Here is a 27,820-nt window from a genome sequence, read left to right on the forward strand (position 1 = left end):
CTTTTTTTTTTTAATTTTTTTTTTTAAAAAGGATGTATCTTGAAAAATATTTTGTGTTTTAGCGATTTTTCTAATTTATTTAATATAACGGTTTGGGTTTGCAATTTCAAAACAAGGATTTTTCAAATGTGATTTTTAAAAATATAGTTTAACTTTTTAAAATTGTGTACTTTTTTAAAACACAAATATATATTTTTTATATTTTATAATTATAATTTTTTAAAGACACAATTCTAAATAATATATTTTTTACGATTTATTTAAAATTACACTCTTATAATTTTATCCTACAAAATCAAACATAACTAAATATAAAAAAATAAATAAAATAGGCAACTTCTTTATTATAACAAACAAATTATAGGCTATCTTCGAAGGGTAGCTCAATCGGCTGTATACTACGCTCATGAAGCGGATGTCATTTTTTTTTTTTTTCTTGTGTAAATATGTAAAAAATAAAAATAAATAAAAAAATTATAGACTTGAGCGGCAGTTGGGCTATGTTTGTTAACGCGCCTGTAAGTTTCGTCGGGCAACGCATTTTGGCGGCGACATTTCGTTTTGAAAGATCTGGAACTCACTCAGTCTCTCAAAACATTTCGTTTTGGGCAAACCCTAGCAATGGCGATGGGAATCCCGTACGATCTGATACGGCAGGTCCAGATCTCGCTGCGCAAAGAAGCGAATCTCTCTTCCTACGACCCAGATGACCCTTCGCTCCCGGGACTCCCTTCGCCGCAACAAACACTAGCCCAGCTCGACCCCTCGCCGCCGTACCTCCGCTGCAAGCAATGCGAGGCCAGGCTCCTCCGAGGCGTACAGTCCCTGATCTGCGTCTTCTGTGGCCGCCATCAGAGGCGGGACCCACCTCCCGAGCCCCTCAACTTTCGCGACACGGTCGGGTGCCGATGGTTGCTCGAGTCCTTAGACCTGGACGGATCGGTAAGTGAAAGATGCATTTTTTTGGATTGATTCGGTGGTTTATGTTTGGTTTCCGAAAAAGTTGGAGGGGAAATGAGAATAAAAGGTGGGAGTTTTGAAGATTAGGAAGGGTGGGAATTGGATTTTGAGGAAGTTATTGAAGTTATGCCGACATTTAGTGTATTGGGTTCTCGAGAAAGTAGAGGAAAAGAAAGGAAAATTAGAGTCTTGAGTGTTTTTGCATATATTTTATGTATGGGCTTCTAAATTGTAGGTAAAGTTAGGCGTATCTGTTTCTTGGATCAGAAAATCTAATGTTTAAAATAAAGTAAATAAATAAAATTGAAACCAAGTTTGCTGTTTTTGAATGCTTAAGAAGCACAATGTGAAACCAGTTTTGCTACTTAGGACGTAGAGATGTAGTTGAAAAAACGAATGTGAATGCAAGTCTTGCTTTTTCAGAGCATGAACTAGTTTCCAAAGTGCTAATGGGGATCGTAGCTTTAGCAGGCATGGGTTTCAGAATTATAACTTGGTGGGAGTTTGATACGAAATTTTGGTGGTCTTCCTGAGAAAGAGAATAATTCACAGCTTATTTTGAGGTTGTACTGATGGTATTCTGCTTTTATTACACCAACAAATTCATGGAAAGGATGATTATGCTTAGGAGTCGTAGTTATTGCTCTGACTGCTGGAGATGGGGACAGTTTTGATGTGCTAATTGGGAAGCCTTAGTATATAATTCTCTGTGTGTGTGTGTGGTGTTATTTAGAAATGAACTTCATGTGATTCATTGCATGAAGGATATATGGTGAAAATGGTACATTTTTTGTTCAGGAGATGGCAGGACCAATTGTTGGAGCAAATGAATCACGCAGAGGACGGAATACACAAAAAGATGAGTTTCCAGTGTCTGATTTGTTAAATTTAGAAATAAGATGGTCTGCTGAATCGGAGAAAGTTGAGACTAGTGTCTCATTTGAGACACCAGTTCAAAGCAAAAGTTCCTTGAATTTGGCAGGAGTCAATCTTGACAACTTTTTTGCTGATAGAAAGAGAGATGCTGCTTCTAGTGCATCTGAAGAGCAGTTGTTGTGGAACAAACAAATTGGAAGTACAGAAAGTGATGATTTCCAAGTTCGTGAAAATCCTAGTTTGTTTGAGAATGTTCAGCCTTTTGAGACAGCTACGAGGTCTTTGGAAGATGAGAGCGGTGACTCTTTTTCTGGTTGGGAGGCAAACTTCCAGTTTGCTGATTCAGGAACACCTCATGAAGAAACCAAATCAGTTGACCCTTTTGTGGCTTCTGCGGGTGATTTTTCTACTCATTTGGACACAGTTTTTGGTCCTGGAAAAGATTCTGTTGATACAACAGTGAAAGATGATACCATTCCATCAGCATCTATGAATGATGGATGGTTTCAAGATGATCTATGGAGTAATTCCAACTCAGGGGTAGTTGCTCGGACTGGGCAGGTTGAAATGACTGCAAACCTGAAGGATGGCAAATTAGCAGAGAATGCAAATAATTCTTCTTCTATGAGTGTTGATTGGCTACAAGTTGATCTATTGCAAACCAACAGTGACAAAGCACCTGATAATAAGACCACTGATGAAGATGATGATTCATTTGATGCGTGGAATAATTTTACAAGCTCAACTAGTGCACAAGATCCTTCTAATAGTTCTTGGAAACAAACTATTGATCATACAGCACCTTCTATGGAGCAGAATTCAGAAATTAATTTGTTCAGCTCACCAAACAACCTGCAGGATATGGATTTTGGTAGCTTTTCACAGCCGCATTTGTTCTCAGGAGCATCTAGCAATCCAGATGGTGCTCCAGAAGTGAACAATGTTCAATCAGAGCCCTCTGTTTCAGACAGGTTTGTATACATGGGATGTCAATCTCCATTTAGAAGAATTGAATTTAATCAATTGAGTTTTGAAGTATCCTGCTAGACTATAATGTGTAACATCCCTCAGAGGGTTGGTTTTCAGGTCATTTAACTCGCAACAATAGTTACTATTTTATTTATTAATACACACACACGCATTGGTTTTCAGATCATTTAACTCACAACAATAGTTACTATTTTATTTATTAATACACACACACGCGCAACTCCAAAAAGAAAGTCAGCGCACTTCCGCACTTAGCCAAATCACTCAAGACCACTGGTTACCAGTTTGTGGATTTATGATTTATCAATCTCTTAATGCATCTTTTGCCATTTGCCAACAACAGTTTGGAGTAGGAGCTGTATAAGCCCAAAAAAGGGGACTTGGCCACAGGGAGGGAGAGAAGAAGAAAAGAGGGGGAGGGGGGTTGGAAGACTGGGAGTGGTGGAACAGCATGGGCTTGTCTTTCACCTTTGGTTGCTTATGGTATATGTTTGTCTTTTGCAGATGATGAGGGAGCATTTCATTTCATTTCGTGTTTTCTTTATCTTGGTGTGGGTTTGGGAGGAATTTACATTCTATGTTTTGTATTCCATGTCTGTCTGTTTCCCCACAATGGTTGTTGGCTTGGATATTAGGCATCCATTTCACCTTAGAAAGAAACCCCTCATAAAAAGAGGTGGTTGAGTGGTAATGTGGTTGTGGCAAGGAAGTGCTGGTCTAGTGAAGTGACAAGTTGTCACTATCTTGGGTTTTGGAGTTAGTTATGGGTGAAGCAAATGAGTTTTTGCTATAGTGGTGGCTGTCAAGGTAGATTTTGAGAATAAGGTTAAATTGTCGAGAGGGTCATGATTCTGAGGGTGGAGGTCTTAGACTTGCTAGGTATTTCAGCAAACTAGAAGGATTCGTGTAGGCAAGAAGATTATATTGAAGTTATTCCAGAAACTGATTGAGATTTATACATGTGCATGAGCACAAGCATGAGTGTTCACATGTCTAATTTATGCTTAAGAAATTTGGTGGATGATAGATACCTGCAAGACTATTATGATATGGATATCTTTTTCAATAAAACCAGCGTAAAGCTTTTCAATTATCTTCTTTTTAATTCCATTTAGTTTATGCTTTCTGTACTTAAGACAATGAACCGAGCCAATTTCTGGGTCTCATTTGTTCTGTTGCATGTTTCAGGATGGCCGTTGCAAATTCAAAAGTTGCAGGTGATGCTGAAGATGTTACAAAAGGTGGAGATGTTTCCAGTGCAAGAACCACGCCAAATGCCGATGATGTAGAGAAAATAATGTCACAAATGAAGGATCTATCCTTTATGCTTGAGAGCAATCTCTCAATCCCCCAGAAGTGAGATGGGTTCAATTTGTTTTCTCAAGCGAGAGACCTGTCTTATTTACTCGTCTGCACAGAGCAGCACAGTTGAAGGAATGTTCAGAGATCCCCTACCCAATTGTTCTTGAACTTTGATCATGTAATGTTATAACGTCCAATTTGTATTCTAGTTCCAATCTTAAAAATGCTTGCATTCTTTATTTATTAATTTTTTTCAATGGTCATATAGCTTTCATATTCCTTCTGTCCTTCCTACATTTTTCTTTAATTATTTTGGGCAAACAGCTGTGATCTCCTTGTGAAGTAATAGAGAAATGCTATACACAATACATTTATTCCATCATGCCACTGCAGTAGGTTGTATAGCCATTAGCCATTGTTAAAAACAATATATTTAATGGTTACTAGATTCTGCCACGTCAGTATAGTGGAATAAATGCATGATGGGTGATGTATATAGTATATACAACATCAATATCTTACAAGTATTCTACTATATTGATGTTAATGTTAATCTACTCAATTTTTTTTAACAAGAGTTGATTGACATTGTCATGCCATCATAGTGAAATAGTAGTAGGATATTGTTGTGGTATATATCATTACTCTATTGGTAATTAATTCAAATAAGGAATTTGATGTACACCTATCTATAACCCTTTCTTTCCAGCACTAGTGCCTTAAAAACAAACAGTTGAGCCTCATCTTGAATTAGATAGAGAAGATGAACATATGCAATCAAATGGGAGGAAGTAAAGAGCTATGGTTTTTGAGTACTGTTAGGAGTTCTTCAAATTTTACTATAAATTTCTTCATCCAAGTAACACTACGTTGTGTAGTTTACACGACACTTATCACGTTTTAAAAATTGATATAACATTACTTATTACATTAACCACTAAAATTATCGATCCATACGTGTCACTTTTATTCTATAAAATATGGATTGTCACGTGAATTTGTAAGAAAATTAAAGCAAGGGTGTTTGACAAAGAGTTATTTTCATTTCTCCTTAAAAAGTTAACCTCATTTCTCCACGTTAATGAACAACTTCTTTTACTTTTTTCTGACACAAAAAAAAAAAAAAAAAAATTGAACTCTTTTCTATTTTATATCACGTCAATCAATTCTTTAATCATTTCTCTCCTCGAAACTCTTTTCCAAACACGCTCCGTAAAAGATGTAATGCCCCCCAAACATTTTCCAAGACATATATATATTTCCATTACCATTTGCTCCCACATCGACCAAATTAGGATTACGATGAAGTACTGCTACATGTCTTTGACATATAGTAACACAATATACATCAACAATGCCATATTACAAGCAGAGAGTGTAATTGTGAAGATAGATTGTTAATTCTTTTGGTGTGGAAAGCAGCATGGATGACGCTCACCCAGCTTTATAGCCTCCAAGCAAGCGTGCAAATAACTCTCCAGTCGGCACTGTTGTATATTGGCCTGTGTTTGACATATTGTAAAATAATTGTTGCAGCCAACCCATGGCTGTTGGGTCGTCCTGAAAAGAAAAATCACACCAGTCATAATAATGTAGAAAAACAATCAGATTTGTATAGGAATTGTAACCAAGAATGTTAATGAAGCCGTGAAGAACTTACACGAAGGAGGTTGACCGTGGTAGGATCTCTTAACCTCGTGGGAAGGGAGTATCTTAACACATCACATGCCCTGCAATAAAAATTCTAACCCATAGTTATAGATATTCAACATAAGTTTAAACAAACAACGTTTAATACGTACGGCTTGGTATCAGGCGGCATATTCTTATGTGAGAAGACATTTGAGCCTCACTCTGTTTGAGCAGGTGTCCGAGCAATCTAAACAATACATGTTTGAACTGCTCAGACAGCTGGAGCTCGGGTGCCTTCTCACATAAAACTGCCGTTGCTAATAACATTCAATGGACAATTTCAATTGACCTTGGACTTTGTGAGAGCCTCAGATAACAACCAATAATGTGTCTTAGCAGCTGGTGTGAGGGCTCCTCAGCAAGATTTTCTAACATGTTTTGCAAAGCATGGTCCACTGCATAAAATCGTTGCGCAAAAGCACAGCAATACTTGAGCCCCTCGTCTTTCATAAGAATGTTATGAACAATATATGTGGCAACCTGTATTGTCAAATATACTAAAAAGTTCATGATTACTTTCTCAGAAGCATGCAGATATATAAACAGAATGTTTCAGCACAAGCAGAGCAAGTATTTTCACAGTTTCCAAGTATTGAGAAATCGAGCTAGGCCACTTACTGTTTTTGACAATTCTTGGCCTACTTCCATGCAGCGAAGGCAACAAGGAAATATTTGACTTTCGAGAAGAAAAAGAATGGCATCTTCATCACCAGACTTCAGGTAGAATCAGGATGAAGATGTTAATTTCGTTAATATAATAACAATTAAGACTATATATATATTTTTTCTGATGAAGCACTCCTTTTCCTTAATAGTACAATTCACTATGTAATTATTTGAGATAAAGTTTATCTTTAATTTAACAAAATTGTGCCAGCATTAATGTATATTGAGGAACATCTTCCAGACAAGATAATTAAATAAGACTATTGAGGAGAAGGAAAAGTTACCTTCACTATGGCACCAAGAACACCTAAGCTGGTAAGCCTTAAATGTTCATAGGGCTTTTCTTTGTTCATAATGTTAAGAAGAGGGTATAGATAGTGTGGTATGTAAGCTGCAAAAAGGTAACCAACTAGTGAAAACATCGAATTTCATGTAACAATTAAGCAAATCTTCATAAGAAAAGATGAAAATACACTTCATGAATAAATCTACTAACTCCACAATTCTATATGAAAACAGAGGTTGATAAGAAATGATACATAGAACTACATCTGTAGAAGAAAACCACTTCAAAAATTATGGTAAAAAACCATGAAATGATACACACTGCCCAGAGTAATGTGGCAAAAATCACATGAACAATTAATGCAATGATGGAGAAAATCATATGCATATGGAATCTTAAGTTTTATATTGTCATGATGAGAAACATGGATGTAAAAACAACAACGTACGTATGTGGATCAAAATTTGTGTTCCTAAACTTTTAAATTATGGATTCAAATGTATGCAATCCCTTGCTCTTTTTGCTTTAAGGAAATGATGATGTAAATTGGACTACTTCTGCCAGATCCAAGCAATAGTCTTCTTCATTTTAAGGATTGGGTAAAGTTACCCTTGATAAACAGCTTCCTTGTTTCTGGGTGAGAAGCTACACACTGTATAACAAAACAATTTATCAGTTACAATTCTTAAAAATATAATGAGAAACTTATAATAAACATATATATATATATATATATATATATATATATATATACACACCATATATCCAGTTGTACATTAAATTCAGTAAATTAGTACTAGATTCTCAATCAATTTTTTCTCAAATCTAAGAACATGTGGCCTGTTTCCTCGTCAAACATAGGATATCAAGTCTATCTAACCTGAAGTAGAGCAAGAGCATTGCATGTTCGATTTGATTGTCTTTCTGTAAGGTTTGGTTTTGATATTAAGCGGTATACTGCAAGTATTTCCTGAAACAATTAATGACAGATTCAACAATGAACATTAATGTTGAAATTGAAAGCTGGTTAATTATATTCCGTTTCAAATATGAGTGTTGTTAAGGTATTACAACTTTTACTATAAGTTCTTTACAAACTGACGTGACGCTTATCACATCGACTATTAAATAATTAAACTTTTACATGTCAAATTTTATTGTTTGAATTTTTTTTACTATTGTTGTACCACATGACAATCATGTAGATGACTGCCATGTGAATTTGTAAGAGAATTATAGAAAAAGTTGTAGTAAGATTTTTCTCCAAATATTTAGAACAAAAAAAAAAAAAAAAACTTTTTGAATCGATGTAAATAAGAAAATATGATGTGTGTTAGAGCAGCGAGTTAGAGAAATAAACAACTTAATGTAAGACAAACAGGAAAAAATTAGCAAAAATTAATGAAGTTCATTTATTGCAAAAAGCATCGATCGAGCAAAGTCAAGTGGCATGCCATACCTCTAAGAGCTTGTATATTGTTTCAGAAGAATGCCATAACAGTAGAGCTAAATCTTCACGAGTTGCCCTAGTCTGAGGGGGCAAAGAAAGGGAAAAAAAAAATATTGCTTGTTTAAATTCATATGACATATAAATAGAAGATTAATTAAGTAGATCCTTGAATACGAAATGGAAATTAATTAAAAAATGCAATCAAAGAGACAAAGTTTGTTTCTTTCTTTATTTTCTTATCGATTGACAATTTTTTTTATTTATTATTTTTAATAACGAGGACCTCTCTCCGGCAAAATCACTTCGTGTACGTATTTTTGTCGAATAAACTTATGGCCCGTTTAAAACACCCTCTTTAAAAAATCGAATAATACTTCGACTTCACTGATCGGTTACTTTTTTGGTCGACAGCGTAAGACAAGCATTAAATAGCCCATTGCCTCCAGCCAAATTTCTTCATCTGCCTTCGCTGTAAAGTTCTTTATATATATTATATACAGCAACCCCTTAAGTAGGTATTAAAACACTTTCCAAAGCTGATATCAAGATTATGGAAACCAACCTTTTAAACCCTGAGATTTATAAGCAAAACCAGGTCAACCCATAAAGGCTGTGGTTATATTGGCAAAAAGCATGCCCAAATCAGATTCTCCTTTATTAAATGAGGGCAAAGATAAAATTATATATAATTTTTTATTATGAAATTTGGGCAGCTTAAAAGAAGAGTTACGGGGCGCACTTACTCCAAGTAGATGGGTCCTGCATCCCACACTATCCAGGGCAGATGGGTCCGGCAACTCTCTCACTTAGAGTGACTAATTTTTTTGTAAAATTTAAATAGCCTAATAAGAGGATCTTATGCAACCAACCAAAACAGAAGATTTGATAATAAATTGGAGACTAGGAGAGAAAAACTTAATGACCTTTCTAACCATGTATTTATCTTTTTTTATGTTATTCTTAAAATAAAAAAATATATGACATGGAGAGGCTTTTAAATATAAAAGTTAGCAATCTAGCTATGCTATAAAATCACCCTTGTTCATGACTTGTTTGGATACCAGAAAAATCATGGGAAAGAGACAAAACTCTTAGAAAGTACTTAATTACGCAAACACCGGATTCAAACTTCAGTTACAAGATTTAAACTTTTGTTTACTATTCTTCTCATGTTATTTTCTCGGCAACCAATCAAGCAATGAGAAAAATAATAAAATTCATTTATTAAGATTATTGCACCCTCAAACTGGCGTCGTCAGAATCAAATATTTTAGCAAAACCTCTCATACTTTTCACTTGTACTTTTTTTTTTTTTTTCCTTCACTATCAATAATATTGCATCTACATGTGAAGCGCAAAGTGATAACCATAATCTTCGACGATAAAAAGAAAAAACGATAAAGATAGAAAGAAAAATCCGTACCTCATCGTGGGTTTTAGTTATTTTCCCATCATTTTCTCGGCAACCAAACAATGAATGAGAAACATGAACACCTATGAAAGAAAGAGAGAAAGAAAAAAAGAACCTTGTTGAGGAGGTCAAGAGCGCATTCTCGGGTATTCTCATCGCGAAGGGCAACAATCAACTTCTCCACGTAGACCCTTGAGGGGTCTTCATGATCAGTAGTGGAAGAGTTGGCTCCGGACGTGCTCGGAACCGACGCTCCTGTCGACGACGACGACGGCGGATCTGACCCAAACAGCGATTGTGGAAGGTTTGCCATCACTGAAAACCTTGAAAGATTTGCAGAAAATCTCCGGCTCGTGTCTGTTTCTGGGTCGTGTAGTACGTAGTACAAAGAGCAAAGTTTGGACTTTGGACCAGTACGGACAATGGCACGATGGAGGCCTGTGCTTGGGAGTGAGGTTTTCTTTCAACCCTCTATTTTATAGGGTCCAAAAAGATTTTATTCTTATTAATAAAATCTTTAGGTACGCCGCAGCCAAATCTTATTTTGGCAGCATTTCTTCTTCCTCTTCCCCATTCAGACAACACCGATTGTTAGTGGGAGGACCCTCCGCTTTCTGGTTGTATTTTGTAGTTCTTTTGTCTTTCGATGTACTTATAAATAAAATAAAAAATCTTAAGGTACCGTCAAACTAATACCTAATAGGCAATGTTTTTCCTAAATTTTAATTAAAAATAGTCCCCGTATTCTAAAAGTCATTAAGAAGACAAAAATAACCTTAAACTTTTTTAACAAGACAAAGATACCCAAGGTTATGAGGTGGTTCAGCCATAATCTCAATTTTGCTATTATTATGAACCCATGGTTATATAATGCATTACTCTTATTATTATGAGATGCTATATATCAAACCTATTATGTTGACGTGACATTGTTAATTCATCATTCCATTAGTTACTGTTAAGAGAAAAAAATAAAATTGAATTATAGATTGACAATGACACATCAACATAGTAAAATTGTGATGTAGTATATAAACCATTATTCTATTATTATTGAAGTAATGGTAGAAACTAGAAACCATACTTTTATCCACCCACCAATATTCCAACCTATTGACATGCCGGTGTTAATTAGCCATTGTAATTTCTTTTTTTTTTTTTTTAAATGGCCTATTTGGTTCTGCCACGTTAACAAAGTGTGATAATGGTGGGATAAAGCATGATTTCTACTTATTATTATTATTATTATTATTATTATTGTTATTGTAATTGTTTTAGTACGTGGGACCACTATTATTTTCATTCCATTTTAAGTGAAATGGAGACGATATATTTCATAGCTCAAATTAGATTTTACATATCAAATGTGTAATGATGTATATGTTGCCACATAGTGAATTTGTTGTCACATTATTTAAATTTTTTAAATGACATGTGACATTATATATACTACCCTTAAATGCAATAAAACTAAATTTGGATCCACTCCATTTCATTTACCAGTAATAATTTGATGGATTATGACTTTTTAGATTTCTTAAATAATTATACTATGAAGTTCTTTAAATACCAATAATTATTTTTAAATTAAAATGCTTTGATATTTACCTTTAGAAGATTTTAATTTTTTACATACAATATGTCTCACTTAAGGAAAAAAATACTGAATGATAAAATTTGAAAATTTTTGTTTAAAAATAAAGATTAAGAACTTGGAAACTATTTGGTAATCTCCAAGAGGTAGCTCAATCGGTTAGGAGCTACGCTTCATGCTTTGTAGAGGTCACTAGTTCGAATCTTTTCTCTTGTGTGGAGAACAAGATTCTCTCCAGAAAATATCTAGTTAGTTATCCCATCAAATGAACTGGATATGATCATAATCCCTTGTATGGATATGTCAAAAAGAAGAAGAAGGTAGAATCATCTTAAAATTTTTAGAAAATCCTAATTACACATGAATAATTTCAGAATGACAAGAAACACTTCATAAATAGAGTGGTTTTTGGAATGATTGGGTTACACAACATTGTAGGTTTTTTCCTCTCATTGTATATCATCTAGTGATTCTAATTGTTATTATTTATTTCTTTTCTAAGTCAAAGATCATATTGAATTTAATCTATAAATAATATAATCTTACAATATAATGAACAATATAATCTTACATATAAAAGCATCTCCAACAAATGTTCTTAAACCTTCCATATTAGCTATATTTAGTTAATATGAGGCTTTTTTTTTTCTTTTTTTTTTAAAAAAAATTTAAATTTTTTTAATTTTTTTTAATTTTTAATTTTTTTATTTTTAATTTTTTTTTTTTAGCAGATTATCTTTAAACTTATGTAACTCAATGCCAAAGCCTAGACGGCATTGAGTCCAACAGAATTTATTTGAGATCTGGGGTTGCAATCTGTTATTATGGAAGGTGATTATTTACAGATTGTTAGGCACTCAATGTCATTTTTCAAAATTGGAGTAAATATGGGCAAGTGCTTGAAGACATCAAAGAGGTGCTCAACAGCTTAAGGCACTGATAGATTTGGCACACTCGCAGAGAAGGCAATTGGGTGTTTAATGGTCTTGCCAAAGCAGCTGTACCAAACAGGACATGGATAAGGTATGGATTGAATAAATTCCCAAGAATATCTATAATGTTGTAATTTAAGAGCATCGTGCTCCCTGTAGCCTTTTTTCCCTTATTCAATTAGAAAAAAGAAAAAGAAAAAGAAAAAAAGAAAAAAGAAAAAAGAGCATCGTGCTCTTAGTATACTTAGAGCGTAACACTCTTGTTTGTAGAGTTTGTTTAGAGTTTTCACGCTCTAGATTACTTTTTTGATGATGAATGAAGTTCAAAATGTTCAAAAAAAAAAAAAAAAAAAAAGACATTATTTGTTACAGTAAGTCTCATAATGTAGTTAATTACTATAGAAAATTAAAATATTGCTTGTGCATATATCCAATGTTTTAATCTTTTCTCTCTCATTTCTATCAGTCGATCATCACCTCCTTTGTCAATGTTTTTCTTTGCCAATCAGATCTCTCCATTGCAAAGCCTTAATTCGTCTCAGTGGTAACACAAAAAAGAATTGAAGAAGAAGAAAATAGTACATCATGAAAATATTTACAAGAATATGAAATGATAATTGAAAATCTAAAATTACCAAGCATGCAAGAATAAGCATTAATCGAAGGAGTCTGAAATTGAAGTAATAGGCCGTGAGAGACAAGATCGATGATGCCCATGCTGTGGATGCACGTGTCATGCATGCGCCATTGTGGTTTCCAGAGAAAATAGAAAAGACAAAATTTAAGAATGTAAATAGGGAAACCTTTTGATTCGAGGACCTTTCATGAAGGTTATGGCAAATCCTCTGGTGTCAATAAAAGGACAACTGTCAAATTGTCATTGTCGATGAGTATGATTTTTTCTCCCTTTTATTTTATTTTTATGGAGGGCATTTTTATCATTTTGAGTTTTCAAAGGAAATATTACCATCTTAATGGTAAATAATGTTAAATCATTAGTTATCCAAAAAGTTTAAACTTATAAGAAGAAGTAAATTTAATCACTTAATTATTACTTTAATATAATAGGGTACATTAACTAAATTGAAAGATGCCCTCAGCTCTTTCAATGAGATAATAGGGTACTTTTTTTTTTATATAATAATTTGATCTTTTAATGAGAAATTGACAATTCTTATCAAAAAAAAAAAGAAAAAAAAAAGAAAGAAAGATGCCCTCAGCTCAATCAGCTCGAGACCATTTCTCATAAAGTGAAGGTCACTAGTTTGAATTTGCATCCTCTCTCTTTATACAAAGCGACGGTCATTACATGTGCAGACATGTAAAAAAAAAAAAAAAAATTAATTAATTAATTAAAAGATTGGAAAGGACATTATTTTTGGTCGTCTAGATCGTATAATATGCCAGCACAAAAATAATTTAATTCCCTAGAAATAGGCTGGATGCATGTTATTAATGAACTATGCCCAATTCAACGTTTCCAGTAAAATCAAGTTGTCTCCAGACTCCAACAAAGAAAAATGTAATTGTCTCATCTGAGTATGTATCGATTTCCAACAATATGAACCATAAAAATGATACGAGCCAACATTATTATATAATTGCATCACCAAAGTCTCAACCCATTGTGCTCCTTCTACAAAAGTATAGAAAAAGTAATGCCAAAGCAACTGCCTTGTATACGGTAGATATGGGAATTCCATGCTTTCCTTTTCCAAACAACCCTTTCAAAAATGGCCAGAAGCATAGCACCAACCACACACTACACAAGACCTCCCCTAGCCTTGAACCATGCCCATCATGAGCCGGTGGTTGCAACTTCAATAAGCTCACAACCAGTGCAGTCAAGTGTAGTAGCAAAATGGTTGTGCCTGGCACAAAAATAGAGGACTCGTCAAAGGTGAACTTCCCAGCATCATCATCATTGACATCATCACTAGGCTGATCTTTTTTTGTAATTTCAAAGACCGTCTCCGATATTCCCAAGAGCTTGAACATGACACTCAGAAATCCAAAGAACCATGCATTGATGGTGGTAATTCTTGCCATTCTCTAGTTATTCCACCAAGCTCGGATTGATTGGCCAGTTTGTAGGTACTCAGATAAAGTGTATAGGCTATAAATGACAAAGAGAGCAACTAGTACAGAGAATGCTGGTTCATGAACCTGCATATATACACACATTATAAGCTTCTAAAAAAGATTAAATCTATGAAATAGATTTTCAATACTTTATTGTTCATGATCTTCACCTAACCTTTGGCAAGAAGGAGGAGTTAGTGATGATACAATACGCTGGAAGAGTGGCATAGCATACCTCAGGGACGGAGCGTATGACCCACAATAAGAGCCACAAATAGAGCAAGCATTGCCTGAGTTGGAGCTTTCCAAAGAGGGTGGCAAATATGGGACTATTCTGGCTGAATAGAATTTCAAGCAGGCCGGTGGCCCACCTCTTCTGTTGGGTCATTACAGTAGGCCCTCCCGAGGGTGTACACCCTAAAAACGCCGGTGGGTTGGGCGTGCAATAGACGGACCTCCAACCCCTTTTGTGGATCATTAACCCAGTCTTGACGTCCTCTGTTTTTGATCCATATATCCAGCCCAGCTGAAATGGGACATCCACAAACATGGGAGTGTACCAAACAAAAGAAATAATAACAACAATGAAGATCAAGATAATCATAATATCGTTTCAATCCGGGCCAAGAAAGAAAAAAGAAAAAAGAAAAACCTTGACCCAAAACTAAAAAATAAAGGGACACCTGCAACTTTTGACACGTATCACCATGTGATTAGAGCTACGTAAGCTTCAACAAGTTGTAAAAGAGTAATAAAAAAATTGTGTCTCTAGCCTTTAAAAAAAAAAAAAAAAAAAGAAGATGATTCTATAACATAATGAGAGAAAGCTAGTTAAGGAATAAAATGATTTCATTGCATCCAGCACACAAAGTTGAAAGCAAACAAGGTTAACAAACAAATGCATATGCTCTTATCTTGGTCATTGACTATATATCCTTGTAGAGAAATGCTAGGTACCAAAAGAAAAAACTTTTAGAAAGTGATATGGCATAACATGATTGAGTTTCTCAAAATTTTAAATTTTTTTTTTGTAAAAACTTTTTTGTAAGCATAGGATTCTCATCCTTGTATATGCAAAACATGAAAGTATGCTTCCCATGCAGTAAAATAATGATGCCGTTGTAGGAATCATATCTCAATAGAAAGATAAGAGAGAAATATTGTTCAACGAAAAAAGTGAAGGATATTATGCTCTTCCAATTTGATATATATATATATATAAAATGCATAAAACTTAATCATTATGATCGTAGGTTGACTTTTGAAATAACTTTTAAATGATATGTAACATATAGTAGTGGAGCCGATAATTTTATGGTTCAAATTTTATTTTATTGTATTTAATGGTATACATGGTGCCACGTTTTTTCAAAAATTTAAATGATTTGGTAAATATTTTCCATATTCCCCATGTGGTCACTAACCTTTGTACCCTAACCGGTACCATATTCATACTCACAGCTAGCAATTTGGTATGCTGCCTGAATATTGGTACAAATACTATAAGAAGGATCCATCTTCCCTTTCAAAGCTTGAACAGCTGATTTAATCAGCTCCTTTGAACTCCCAAATTCCAGAAGTGTATCCTCAACCAATTTTCCTGTAAAAGGAAAAAGAAAAATACCATTAATGAAGTGTTGTCTTTTGAATCCAAAATTTCAAGTGTTGCTACTAAAAAAACTAGTTGAGATAGTGAGTCATGACAGGTGAATTTTGGAGAATGACACTTGTATAATTAAAGATGTCTTACCATTAGTTGATTCTACACTATGATTTGGAGAAGGGCCATAAATAATTTTTCGTGTATGAAAGCATCATGTTCCCCTGTATATAGGTCCTTGAATTCCAGATATTCCATGGATCATATACTTTGTACGTACATATATATGCAAAATACAATAAAGTAATTGACCAATTAGTGAATGAAATTGTGTGTGTATATATATATATATATAGAAAAAGGAAGAAGAAGACTTATTTCTAAAAAAGATTTAAATTTGACACACCTCAAACAAAACCACCATTTGATTACCATATGGGTCATCTTTTAAGCCATCATAGAACACTTACCCTCCTCAAACTACTACTCAATTGACAATATCTCTTAAACTTTCAATTGTGATAAAGTCTCCTCAAGCTACCAAAAATTGTCAATATTTCCCCCAATGACGAAACTACCCTTAGTAAAATAATAAAAAAAAAAAATACTAAAACTTCTAGAAAAAACCTAAAACTAAAAAAATAAAATAAATAAAAATCCAAATAGTGGCAAATTTAAAATTTTTTTAAAAAAAAATCCCTTATAAGAAAAAAAAATTAAAAAATATATTTTTGTTATAAAAATGAATTTTGTTTTTGTTTTTTGTTTTGTTTTTTTCTGTTTTATAAATTTTAGTAATAAAATTTATGTTTTAAAAAAATTAACAATTTTCGTTTAAGAAAATAAAAATTTTAATTTTCTAAAATAAAATTAAAAAAAAATGTTTCTTTTAAATAAAAATTTCCGTTGAAAAAATCGTTTTTTAAAAAAAATCGTTTAAAAGAAATTCGTTTTTTAAAAAAATTAAATTTTCATTTAAAAAATATTTGCTTTTTTAAAAATTGTTCATTTTAAATTAAAATTTTCGTTTTTTTTTTTAAATTTATTTTTTGAATTTGTAGGGGTGTTTTTGTCTTATTAAGAAATACATAGGGACATTTTTATCTTTTTGCATTGACAATATTTTGATAGTTTAAGAGGGAGAGGGAGGGGGGGGAGACATTGTCACAATTGAAAATTTGGGGGGACATTGTCAATTGAGTGACAATTTGTAGGAAGTATGTGAACTTTATCCTGGATTTTATTTTGTTAAATTTAATAGCATACATGATATCATGTTATTTACAATATTTTAATGGCGTTGCAACCTTGATCACCATATAGCATCATATACACAATTAGATATAAAAAAATAAAATATTGTCAATCAAATGACCTCTCTCCATTTCCCTTAAATAAGGAGAATTATGTTACAGTGAGACAAAAATAGTTTTAAGTCTCTAGACGTAATTCAGTGGATGTCATCAATGTTTCCAGCAAAATCACGTACACTCCTGAGAAAACATTATTATAATTTTGCATGAACATAGTCTCAACCCATTATTATTATTATTATTATTATTATTTTAATAACAATAACTTAATTCAACAACAAACAGAGTTACAGAAGCACAATACAGGGAAAGGGAAAGACGAAACAAAAAGAAAGAAAGAAAAAAAAAAAAAAAACACAGAAAAACCAAACCAAGGAAGGCAACAGGCACCTCTGAGAACAGAAGGAGATCCAGGAATGCGGAAATCGTTTGGAAATGCAGCTTTGACAACCGCGGCCCATTCGGATGGATATAACAATCGGGAGAAAAAAAACTCCAATAAACATAGTCTCAACCCATTATGGTCCTTCTACAAAAGTGCAGAAAAAGTAAGGCCAACGCAGCTGACTTGCATATGATGGATATGGGGATCCCATGCTTTCCTTTCCCAAATAACCCTTTCAAAAATGGCCAATAGCATAGAACCAACCACACACTACACAAGACCTCCCCTAGCCCCGACCCATGCCCATCATCAGCTGGTGGTTGCAACTTAAACAAGATCATAGATAGTGCAGTTAAGTGTAGCAGCAAAGTGGTTGTGCCAGGCACAAAAATTAGGGACTCATCGAAGGTGAACCTACCAGCATCATCATCATTGGTAGAATCACTAGATTGGTCTTTTTTTGTAACTTCAAATACGGTCTCAGATATTCCCAACAACTTCAACATGACACTCAGAAATCCAAAGAACCATGCATTCATGATGGTAATTCTTGCCATTCTTTGGTTATTCCACCAAGCTCGGACTGATTGGCCAGTTCTTAGGTAGTCGGATAAAGTGTATAGGTTGTAAATGACAAAGAGAGCAACCAGTACATAAAATGCTGGTTCTTCAACCTACAAACACATATTATATTTACGCTTTTAAAAAGAGTAATTTCTATGAAAAATATTCGAAGTATGTTATTGTTCATGTGCTTCACCATGCAGATTCCGCTAATGATCTTGTCAAAATGAGAAAAAAGTTAGTACTAAGAATAAAGATTTCGGTGAGGTAGAACACATATGAGCATATATATAAAATCCTAAAGGAAAAATACATTTTACCTTCAAAAATATCATTACATATTATTTTAGCTTTCAAAGTTTAAAAATTCACATTTGACCCCACAAACTACTAAATTGTGACAATTTAGCTATTCACTTAGTTTTTCCATCTTTTTGGACATAATTGAAGTCACATGTGTCGCATGTGACCTAAATTCTAAAAAAATGCCCTGGAGTTTAAAGTAATAAAAGAATTAAAAAAAGAAGAAGAAATAAATAAATAAATAAAATTTAGGAGTGATTGAGCCTCCCCTTTTGGCCAAATGGAGGTCAATTGATCACCCTCGGCCCATTTGGCCTTTTGGGGTGGCCAACCTCAATGGCCATTAGGGTGATTTGACCACTTCCAGGTCAACCATAAGGCGTGGCTCAACCACTTCAAGTATTTCTCTCTTTTAATTTTAATTTTTCTTCTCTTTTGTTTATTTTTATTTTTGTATTAACCCTTTTCTTTTTAATCACTTTATCGCATGACATTTTCGGGAGTTTAGGGGCTTAAAGGTCACGTGCGAGGCAGGTGACTTCCATTTCGTGCAAAAAGACAGAAAAAATTAATTAAAAAATGATTTAAATGTTTAAATTTCATAGTTTAATAGTTTGTGGATGTCAAATGTTCCTTTTAAAAATTTTGGGGCTAAAATGCAAAAGTGATGATATGTTTTCACTTGCATGTTTTCACTCACACAAGAAATGAGTAATGCTACAAGTCTTTTTTGTTTCACTCTTATGTTCTTCCAAGGATGATGTGACTCTTAAAATCACCATTAGACTTGTGGTTGATCATTATTAGATTTTGGTCAAAAAGTGATTTTAAGAGCCACATCATCTTTGGAGGGACATATAAGTGACATAAGAGAGACTAATAGAATTACTCAGCTACACATAAGTAATCAAAGTTCATGGCCTTAATAAGAGCCCCTCTCTCTCTCCACCCTCCCTCTCAAAAAAATAAAATAAAATAACACTTAATAATAAAAGCATGCTACTATTATCATAACTTGCGATTCAAGTCTACATTATAATATAGAAATTAACAAAGAAGTAAGTAATTTTTTACATTTGATGTTACCAAATATTTATATCCCACTAATTATCCCCATTTTAATTTGCGATTTAACTCTACATTATCTTGTGGTTTATTTCTCCATTATCTTATTATTTAATTCCGATTGTAACTTAAAACTATTTAATATTTATCTATATACAAGGTATACTTTGCAATTCTTGAGAAAACATGTAAAAATATTATATGATAGAAAAAATAATTGACTGCTTAAATCGGATGGTTGTGGTTTATACTTACCTTAGGTAATAAATGGGAGTTGGTGATGATAGAGTACACTAGAAGAGCAACATAGAAGATCTCATAGACGGAGTGTAGGCCCCACAAGAAGAACCACAAATAGGCCAAACACTGCCTGAATTGGAGCTTTGCAAAGAGGAAGGCAAATATTGGACAATTTTTGCTGAATAGAATTTCCAGCGAGCCGGTGGACCACCTCTTTTGCTGGTTCATTGCGGCAGGGCCACCTGTGGGTGCACACCCTAAAAATGCCGATGGATTGGGTGCACAATAGACAGACCTCAAACCCTTTTTATGGATTGTTAGCCCAATTAAAACATCTTCTGTCATTGATCCATATCTCCAACCCAACTGAAATGGAGTAGCTACAAACATGAGAACAAACCCAAAGATAGAAAAAAAAATATATAATAACTATGATGATAATAATGATGTTTGTCATAATATTGTACATTGTTTCAATCAAGATCAAAAGAAAAGGAAAAGAAAATATGCCCAAGTATTTTTTTTTTTAAAGCAAAGGGTACCAATATAATGACCAAAATCATCATCAAATTGCGATAAGAGATTACAAAGGAATATGAGAAAGAGGTGAAGATTAGATTTTATCACTACAAAAAAAAAAAAAAAAAAACCAATTAGTAACGTTTGGAATAGGGATGTTTTTAGAAAGCGTTTTATTGTTCAAACGTCTCTATTTAAAAATAGGGACGTGTGAATAGTGTTATTGTTCAAAGGTCTCTATTCATGAGTGAATATGGACGTTTGAACAATAACACTATTCACATGTTCCTATTCATGCATGAATAAGGACGTGTGAACAGTATGTTACTGTTTAAATGTCCCAAATTTTAAAAATATTGGCACTTGAAGTTTGTGTTTATAGCTAGCAACCATCCACATCAAAAAGCTTCAAAATTTCTCATATTCCACTCACACACATATATATAACACTATTATTATTATTATTATTATTATTTTTAAATAGGCTGGGTGGTTGCCGTTTGGCACCACCACGGATGGCCCACGAAGCACTCCCTGGTGTGGGGTGGCCTTGGCAGGCATGGGTGCAACCCCTCCACTAGCAGGGTTTTTTCAACAGAAGCCACCCTCTTATTATTATTATTATTTTTTTTAAAAAAAAATTATTTGAATTTCTTTATTTTTAAAATAAAATTAATTTGATTATATATATATATATATATATATATATATATATATATATATATTGTTTTGGGAAATTTTATTTATTTTTTAATTTTTTAAAGAGTATGGACATTTAAATAGTGCAAAACGTCACCTTTCAAAAAGGTGACGTGCACACTATTGCCTTGTCCCCTTCCAAAAGAGGACGTTTTGCAAAAATATTCCTTGTATGGACATTTTTACTATTCAAACGTCTCTTAATTTTATTCTAATGACTATATATAAGGACATTTGCAAAATGTCACTATTTGAACGTCCTTAATTAAATAGAGACGTTTTTTGGGCAAAAAATGTCACATTGCAAACGTCCATATTTTGCTTAATTTTTTAGTGTATATATATATGTAATGGTGTATATATTGCTAGATGGTGAATATATATGATATTGTATCATTTAAAATTTTTAAATAATGTGACACTATATATACGTACACCATTAGATTATATGCAACAAAATATAATATGAATCATGAAATGCTTTCTTTAAAATCGAGAGAATCTAATTCCCAGGAGTACAATCTGGGGGGACTATGTTGGACTCTTTTTTAGGGGCCACTATTAAAAAAATGGCCAAAAAAAAAAAAGGTTAGAAAATTTTTAAATTTTTTTGTTTCCAACTTTTTGGGGGACCTAGCTCCTTACATCCTTGGTGTGAAAGATAAAATGAGTCTATTATATTAAAACAAAGTTAATGAAAGAAAGATACATATCATCTTTGTTATTAAAGTAAGTTCTTTATGTAAATTTTGAACAGTCAAACATTTAGGTAATCTTAGAAATGAAATCCCACTACAAAGACTAATATTAGTGTGACAAGTTTAACAAAGGATATGATCAATTCTTCTATTTAAAGAAGCCTTATGCAGAAAATTAAATTAAAGAAGCCTTCGAGCAACTTTTAAATAATTAATTTGTAACATGTAATGGAGCCACTAAAAATATGTTAATAAGAGCTCTCAATTTGGGGGTTTTCATATTTTTTGGTTACTACTAACCTCTGTACCCCAGCTCGTACTAAATTCGTAGCCGCAATTGGCGACTTGGTGTGCTGCTTCAATGGAGTCCCAAAGATGGTCAGCTGGGCCTGTCTTCCCTTTCAAAGCATAAGCTACAGACTTGATCAACTCCTTTGAACTCCCAAATTCTAAAAGCTTATCCTCAACCAATTTTCCTACCAAATGAAAATGAAAAATACTTGTCATAACAAGTGGTTAATTCCTTGGACTTGGTGGCATCTCCATGGACTTGGTGGCATCTCCATTACTTTTAAGGTACAATTTTTTTTTTTTTTTGTGTGCAAACAATTCTTTAGGGCCACTCCCACATTTTAGCCAAGTCTTACCTAATCCGTGTTAGGGGAGGGCGCCTTGCATGGATTCGGGGTTTACTATTCAAGGATGAGTACATGAAGTAGCCATGCCTTAGAAGGGTTCCACATCATTAAAAAAACAAAAAAAAAAAAATCATTAATAAAAGTCCAATACTCTTTTGGACCCAAATTAATTTCCAAAGTGTTGCCGGTAAAATCTAGTTGAAATAGGGAGAAGGACTTGGATTTTTGAAATTAAACATTTTCTTATAATTAGAAAAAATCATGTTAATTTACTTACCATTAATTGATTCCATGGTATCTGGAGATAGGCCATAAATAATTTTTCGTCTATGGAAACATCCGGTTCCCCCATAAAAAGGTCCTTGAATTCCAGATATTCCACGCATCATAAACTTTGTAAACATGCAAAATACAGTAAATTAGTGTGTGAAATTAATCACATTTTTTTTAGTCACAAATATATATGAACAATAAAAAAAAGGAAAATAGAAGACCTATTTTGCAAGTTAAGATTTAAATTTACGCACTTCAATAAAAACCACGAACTGATTGCCATAGGGGTCATCCTTTAATCCATTGTAAAACACTTGTTTGAACTGAACATATGCAATTTCCTTTTCACTCTTGGAACCAAGTAGCAGGCACATTGCATGAAGAACAACTTTTGGGTTGTTGACAAACATATCACAGTCAACGTTCAGCATATAGGGAGCATTTGACATCAATGCAGATACTCTCGTCTATATATGATAAAAACAGTTAAAAAGAAAAAGAAATAACGTTAGGATTAAAAGTTATCTTTAAGAACTAAACAACTAAATGGATTCTGAACTGATCCTTTGGCATAAATAGCATGATCTTACTAGAACGTTCATGGCACCTGCTTTGTAATGATGTGGATGCTTATGTCGCTTTTCCCTAGATACATACACCAAATGCGGTAATCCATTTGAAAGACCTTCCTTGTTCTTCCACAAAACCTAAAATAAAATGAAAAGTAGTTGATGTACTACAACTTCTTTACAATCTCATGTGAAAATTTATATTTTATAAAAATGAGTGATGGATTGTGTACTATCTTGTTACAAACTACAATTTAGTGATTGAAGTGATACGTTTTACACAAATTGGTATCTCAGTTTGTTAACGTGATACGTGTTATATATATGCATAGTTATATGCTTTATATTTTATTGGCTAAAGTGATAAGTGTAGATTGCCACGTCGATTTGTATGGGACTTAAAATAAAAATTATAGTACCCTTAATTAATAACACTAGCAATAAAATTATCTAAATGAGCCTTTTTGGACATTACATATCATTCATGGATCTAGAAGATATACCTTGCTCGTTCTCCAAAGACAAGGTAAAAATTTTTAAACTTCCATAATATTCATGGGATTATTTTGCAAATTTGCACTGGCCAAAAAAAAAAAATCTATAATATATTGAGTTTACCTTGATAATAGTTGGATGGTTTTTGTGATCTACATTTGAGAATTCCGCAAACTCTCCAGTAAAATCACATGGCATGGACTTTTGGGCGGCATCCTCAATTTTATGGCAAAGCTGCTCATACTCCACCTACAGAAAATAATTATTTATTAGAAAAGTATAAAAAGTGATAGGAAGAAATTAACAATTTAATTGATATTCTAACATTTTCTTTTATGTGTGTATTCTAACGGATAAACTTAATTATCAATTATCTTTGTTGATGGAGGTATCTTGCGGTTTGTTCTTGCTGGTTGTGGGCGTCCTTCTTGGCCTTGTTCTGGAGGTCTTTTTGCTCCTTTTAGATCCTATTGGCTGCTGTTTGGTCAGTTTCTGATTGCTGATTTTGTAAGTTGAATCCTTTGGATTCTGGTTGTGATGTTTAGTCGGTCTATAGCGTGAATCTCTGTTGTATAGATTCTTTGTTGGTTCGGTGTTCTGTTTTGGTTTCCTCTGTTTTGAGAGTTTGAGTTTTGTTGTATTTGTTTTAAGTTGCTTTGTAACTTGTGGAGATATAAAGAGAGCAACACAGAGAGAGTATAGCAGAGTGGGGGGAGGGAGTTATGACTCCCTCCTATCCGCCCCCTTTCTCCTTCTCCCCTGCCCCACTTTTTTTCTTGCCACTACCGTAGATTGACCAGGGCATGTGTGTCAATAGTCTTCGGGGTGTTTTCTAGCGGCGCATGGTTGGCAAGCGGTAGCGCATGGAACGAGTGAGGGTGTGCTGGGTTTTGTTATTGTATTTTCATTGTTTTTAAATAAGAATGTATTCGCACTAGATCTGCTTTTAGTAGCAATTTATGGGGTGAAGTTTTATTCGTTTTCTTAAGTTTTGTTTTCACGAATCCTTAAGAATAACGGAATTGGTTTCCGGTCAATTTTTTGTTTTTTTATGGTTCATTTTTTGAGAGCAAACCATAGACCGATGACAAAGGAGTTATCAAGTATAAAGAAGAATTATCACTATGCTAAAGGCAATGAAGGGGATTACGATTGATAAAACACTAGTAGCAGAGATAAAAAAGTCAAGGAATCAAGGACCTGACAGCGGATACAGACGTGATTCGTCAGAATTTGCTGAAGATCTAAAATTGTTTGAGACTGTGACTTTTCATAGATATTGTTTTATAATAGCTTGAGAGGCTAATGTGTGTGTCATAAATAATGTTTGAGTTATGAAGATTTTAAATTATATCTTTGGCATTGTACGGAGCATTTTGCCCCATTTGATTGTTATATCAATGGAGAGATAATTCGTTAAAAATAAAAATAAAAAATAAAAATAAAAAAATAAAAATAAAAAAAAAACTTGTGGAGCTATAAAAAATTATCATTTATATAAAAAATAATAATAATAATAGTAATTTTTTATTTAATGTTCTAATAAATTATGAAGACAAATAAATTTTTCCACAGCCACTTCTCATCCCTGTCCTATATCATATAATATATCGAAGATAGTATAACAACAAAATGTTACCTAACTCCGGCTTTCGATTACCTTCATCCTTTTCCATTCTTGTTGGAATTCCCAAGAGATATCATTGAACGTTAGGGAGTCGTCGGCAAAATATCTAAATGGAGCTCTGACTTGAATATTGTACTTCTTACAGAATGGAACCCAAAACTTAGCAAACTTTGAGGCCTCGACAAGAGAGTAGAAGGTGAGAGGAGAGCAGCCATCATCGGATACATAGCAAGCTAACTTGTGAGCTGGGTAATCAACCGCCAACAAAGAGAGCACGGTGTTTATGGTGATGATAGGAGGTTCAAGCACAGGATCGGCAGTTGTCACAAACATGTCCACTGAAGGAAGCTCGGTTACCCTATCAGAGAACAATTATAAATACAAGGGATCATATGAATATGAAAATTTTCCACCAAAACCTTTATATAACATGTTTTAAAAACATTTCTGTTACCTTGGCAAGAGGTTGTCCGGGTATGTTTTGTATTCTACAGCGTTCCATTTGTTGTTCATGATTAGAACCCAAACGAAGGAGAACCATGATTCGCATAGGAAGGCAAGGAGCCAAGTGAGGCCATGGTCGTTGAGGAAGTGGAGACGATAAATAAGGAGAGAAAAGAGAAGGAACAAGATTATAATGTCAATGGCTCTTTGTACGGTGTTTTTGCGCTGGATTCTTTCATACAGAGGGAGAGAGTTCTGAGTGGCCATGGAGTACAAAGAAATAGATCAGTATCTCTGTCGTATTGAAGGTGTTTAAACCTCCAAGACTGTGTTTGTTAATTTATAAAGGAGAAGGAAGCTAGTGTACGTTTATATTACTATCCTATCCTAGTGTTCTTTCTATACGTGGGTTAGGTTTAATCTTAATCGTGTGTATACATATTGTTGAGTACTCTTCTCTTGCAAGCCAATTTTTAAAGATAACTTTTATCTAAAGTTTATATCATTGGTATCAGAGCCAAATACCACGTCATCAATTCAAAAGTCACGGAGGAAGTAGTTTATGAATAGAGTAGGGGCCCGTGGATGTCGGATTCGAAAGCTTTGTGGTATGTAACAATCTTAATTAGTGTCTCCCATAAGTTAAGTCTAATTTTAACCATATATATGTATATAAACTTTTGGACACTCTTTTATTGCAAGTCGATTTTCAACTGAGAGTTAAACTCAAAGTTTATATCATCACTGTAAATCTTCTTCCTTCTCTTATTTTTTATGGCCAGGATTTAAGCGTACATGATATTATATTATTTAAACCTTGTGTTGGATTAGGCCTTTGACTATCTCATTTGAAAACCAATTGGTTGTTAGTGAGGGAAGCCAAATATTTTTATGGCATTCGAAATTGCACCTCGCAAGTCATGTTTTAAGAGCTATCTAAGTGAGCAGAGCAACGACATTATTGAACTTCAACAATCTCTCCTTCAACATGATGCTCCCGTAACTCAAACCTATGACCCTAACTCTGATACTATTTGTTGAATGAGGCTTTTGACCATTTCATCTGAAAACCAATTGGTTGCTAGTGAGGAAAGTCAAATTCTTTTATGACATTAGAAATCGCACCCCACAAGACATGTTTTAAGAGTCGTTCAAGTGAGCAGAATAGCAACATTATTGAACCTCGACACCTCGGGTACTGTGTTTAGCAAAGAGGTGGTAACTTGTGCTCTACCCGCAAGGGTTGTTCCATAGCATTCTTTGATATTGAGATTGTGATCATGGAAGCATAATCATTGAGGAACATGACAGCACTAAGAACAGCCTGGAACGACAGAAATGAAAAGTATCTTTGTCATTATTTAACTTTTTCAAACCACTTGTCATTGTCCTCCTTTCTCTTTTTTTCTTTTGTTTTTCTTCTTTGATGCTACGTGTGGGACATTATGCTGCTACGTTTGTTGGATTCCCTATGCTCAGATACTCAGCCATTTCAACCACAGCTTTATCCACATCCTTTTCAGCAGCCAAATGCAAAAATTTATTTGGATAGGGTAATTCCTAGGAGTAGCTTAGGTAGTATAAAAAGTCACGGAATCAGATAATTCATATTGGACTTACCACTAAATTTTTTTTAGCATTTTAAAAAATTTCTCCACCTTAAAAATTTGATAATTCATACAGATATTAAAAGTTATTCAATCATTCAAATTAATAGTGAAATTAAATTATCGTTTATACGGATATAAGCAACAAAATAAATATTAAAAAAAAGTTCCATTCCCAATATAAAAGTGTTCTAGTTTGCTATAGACATGAGCAACAACAACAAAAATCCAAATAAGAACTTCAACAATCAAAATAACCATTCAAAATATTATCTAACTATCACAAACACATGATAATACAAACTACTTATGGAATAAATTTGAGCACAATTAATAGTGACTAAGAAAAATCTTCACACCTTCTAGAATTTAATGCTTACATCTACTCTCTTCATTTATTTTTTTTCTTCCTTCAAATTCCACTCACTCACCCTTCTAGAATCTAAATTCTAAGGCCTATCTTCGTTTATTTTTTCGCCTTAGTTTTCCTCACCTTCTAGAATCTAATGCCTTTCTATTCTCTTTAATATATTTTTTTTC

General features: G+C 33.6%; 3 protein-coding genes and 1 pseudogene across 3 annotated transcripts; 1 reads left to right on the forward strand and 3 right to left on the reverse strand.

The window, feature by feature from the left end:
• The first annotated feature begins 508 nt into the window (after positions 1–508).
• Positions 509–4,411, forward strand: LOC132180510 (uncharacterized). The gene is made up of 3 exons (XM_059593371.1): positions 509–942; positions 1,759–2,807; positions 4,015–4,411. The coding sequence occupies exons 1-3, from the start codon at positions 622–624 to the stop codon at positions 4,184–4,186; spliced, it is 1,542 nt and encodes a 513-aa protein (XP_059449354.1). The 5' UTR covers positions 509–621; the 3' UTR covers positions 4,187–4,411.
• A 1,151-nt stretch (positions 4,412–5,562) lies between these two features.
• On the reverse strand, positions 5,563–9,946 carry LOC132181546 (cell differentiation protein rcd1-like). The gene is made up of 9 exons (XM_059594801.1): positions 9,749–9,946; positions 8,232–8,303; positions 7,653–7,742; positions 7,382–7,424; positions 6,771–6,877; positions 6,439–6,534; positions 6,110–6,300; positions 5,789–5,858; positions 5,563–5,688 (listed from the first exon to the last, which is right to left on the reverse strand). The coding sequence occupies exons 1-9, from the start codon at positions 9,944–9,946 to the stop codon at positions 5,563–5,565; spliced, it is 993 nt and encodes a 330-aa protein (XP_059450784.1).
• Positions 9,947–13,776: 3,830 nt separating this feature from the next.
• Positions 13,777–17,226, reverse strand: LOC132181547 (cellulose synthase-like protein H2; annotated as a pseudogene).
• A 169-nt stretch (positions 17,227–17,395) lies between these two features.
• On the reverse strand, positions 17,396–26,012 carry LOC132180509 (cellulose synthase-like protein H1). Its single transcript, XM_059593369.1, has 9 exons — positions 25,684–26,012; positions 25,263–25,587; positions 23,726–23,851; positions 23,129–23,245; positions 22,793–23,005; positions 22,543–22,657; positions 21,928–22,103; positions 19,727–20,077; positions 17,396–18,213 (listed from the first exon to the last, which is right to left on the reverse strand). The coding sequence occupies exons 1-9, from the start codon at positions 25,938–25,940 to the stop codon at positions 17,665–17,667; spliced, it is 2,229 nt and encodes a 742-aa protein (XP_059449352.1). The 5' UTR covers positions 25,941–26,012; the 3' UTR covers positions 17,396–17,664.
• Between the last annotated feature and the right edge of the window lie 1,808 nt (positions 26,013–27,820).

This window comes from Corylus avellana, chromosome ca5, assembly GCF_901000735.1.
Source record: "Corylus avellana chromosome ca5, CavTom2PMs-1.0".
Taxonomy (NCBI): domain Eukaryota; kingdom Viridiplantae; phylum Streptophyta; class Magnoliopsida; order Fagales; family Betulaceae; genus Corylus; species Corylus avellana.

What these genes read in the sequence shown, in the direction of transcription:
- LOC132181546 (XM_059594801.1), bottom strand. Translation starts at nt 9,946, where the DNA reads ATGGCAAACCTTCCACAATCGCTGTTTGGGTCAGATCCGCCGTCGTCG. An exon ending in ATGCTCTTGCTCTACTTCAG is followed by an intron (nt 7,425 to 7,652) that starts GTTAGATAGACT and finishes TTTGTTATACAG; the next exon opens with TGTGTAGCTTCTCACCCAGA. An exon ending in TTCTTGGTGCCATAGTGAAG is followed by an intron (nt 6,535 to 6,770) that starts GTAACTTTTCCT and finishes TTCTACCTGAAG; the next exon opens with TCTGGTGATGAAGATGCCAT.
- LOC132180509 (XM_059593369.1), bottom strand. Translation starts at nt 25,940, where the DNA reads ATGGCCACTCAGAACTCTCTCCCTCTGTATGAAAGAATCCAGCGCAAA. An exon ending in AAGAATGGAAAAGGATGAAG is followed by an intron (nt 23,852 to 25,262) that starts GTAATCGAAAGC and finishes TATTTTCTGTAG; the next exon opens with GTGGAGTATGAGCAGCTTTG. An exon ending in ACCATCCAACTATTATCAAG is followed by an intron (nt 23,246 to 23,725) that starts GTAAACTCAATA and finishes ATTTTATTTTAG; the next exon opens with GTTTTGTGGAAGAACAAGGA.
- LOC132180510 (XM_059593371.1), top strand. Translation starts at nt 622, where the DNA reads ATGGCGATGGGAATCCCGTACGATCTGATACGGCAGGTCCAGATCTCG. An exon ending in CCTTAGACCTGGACGGATCG is followed by an intron (nt 943 to 1,758) that starts GTAAGTGAAAGA and finishes TTTTTTGTTCAG; the next exon opens with GAGATGGCAGGACCAATTGT. An exon ending in GAGCCCTCTGTTTCAGACAG is followed by an intron (nt 2,808 to 4,014) that starts GTTTGTATACAT and finishes TGCATGTTTCAG; the next exon opens with GATGGCCGTTGCAAATTCAA.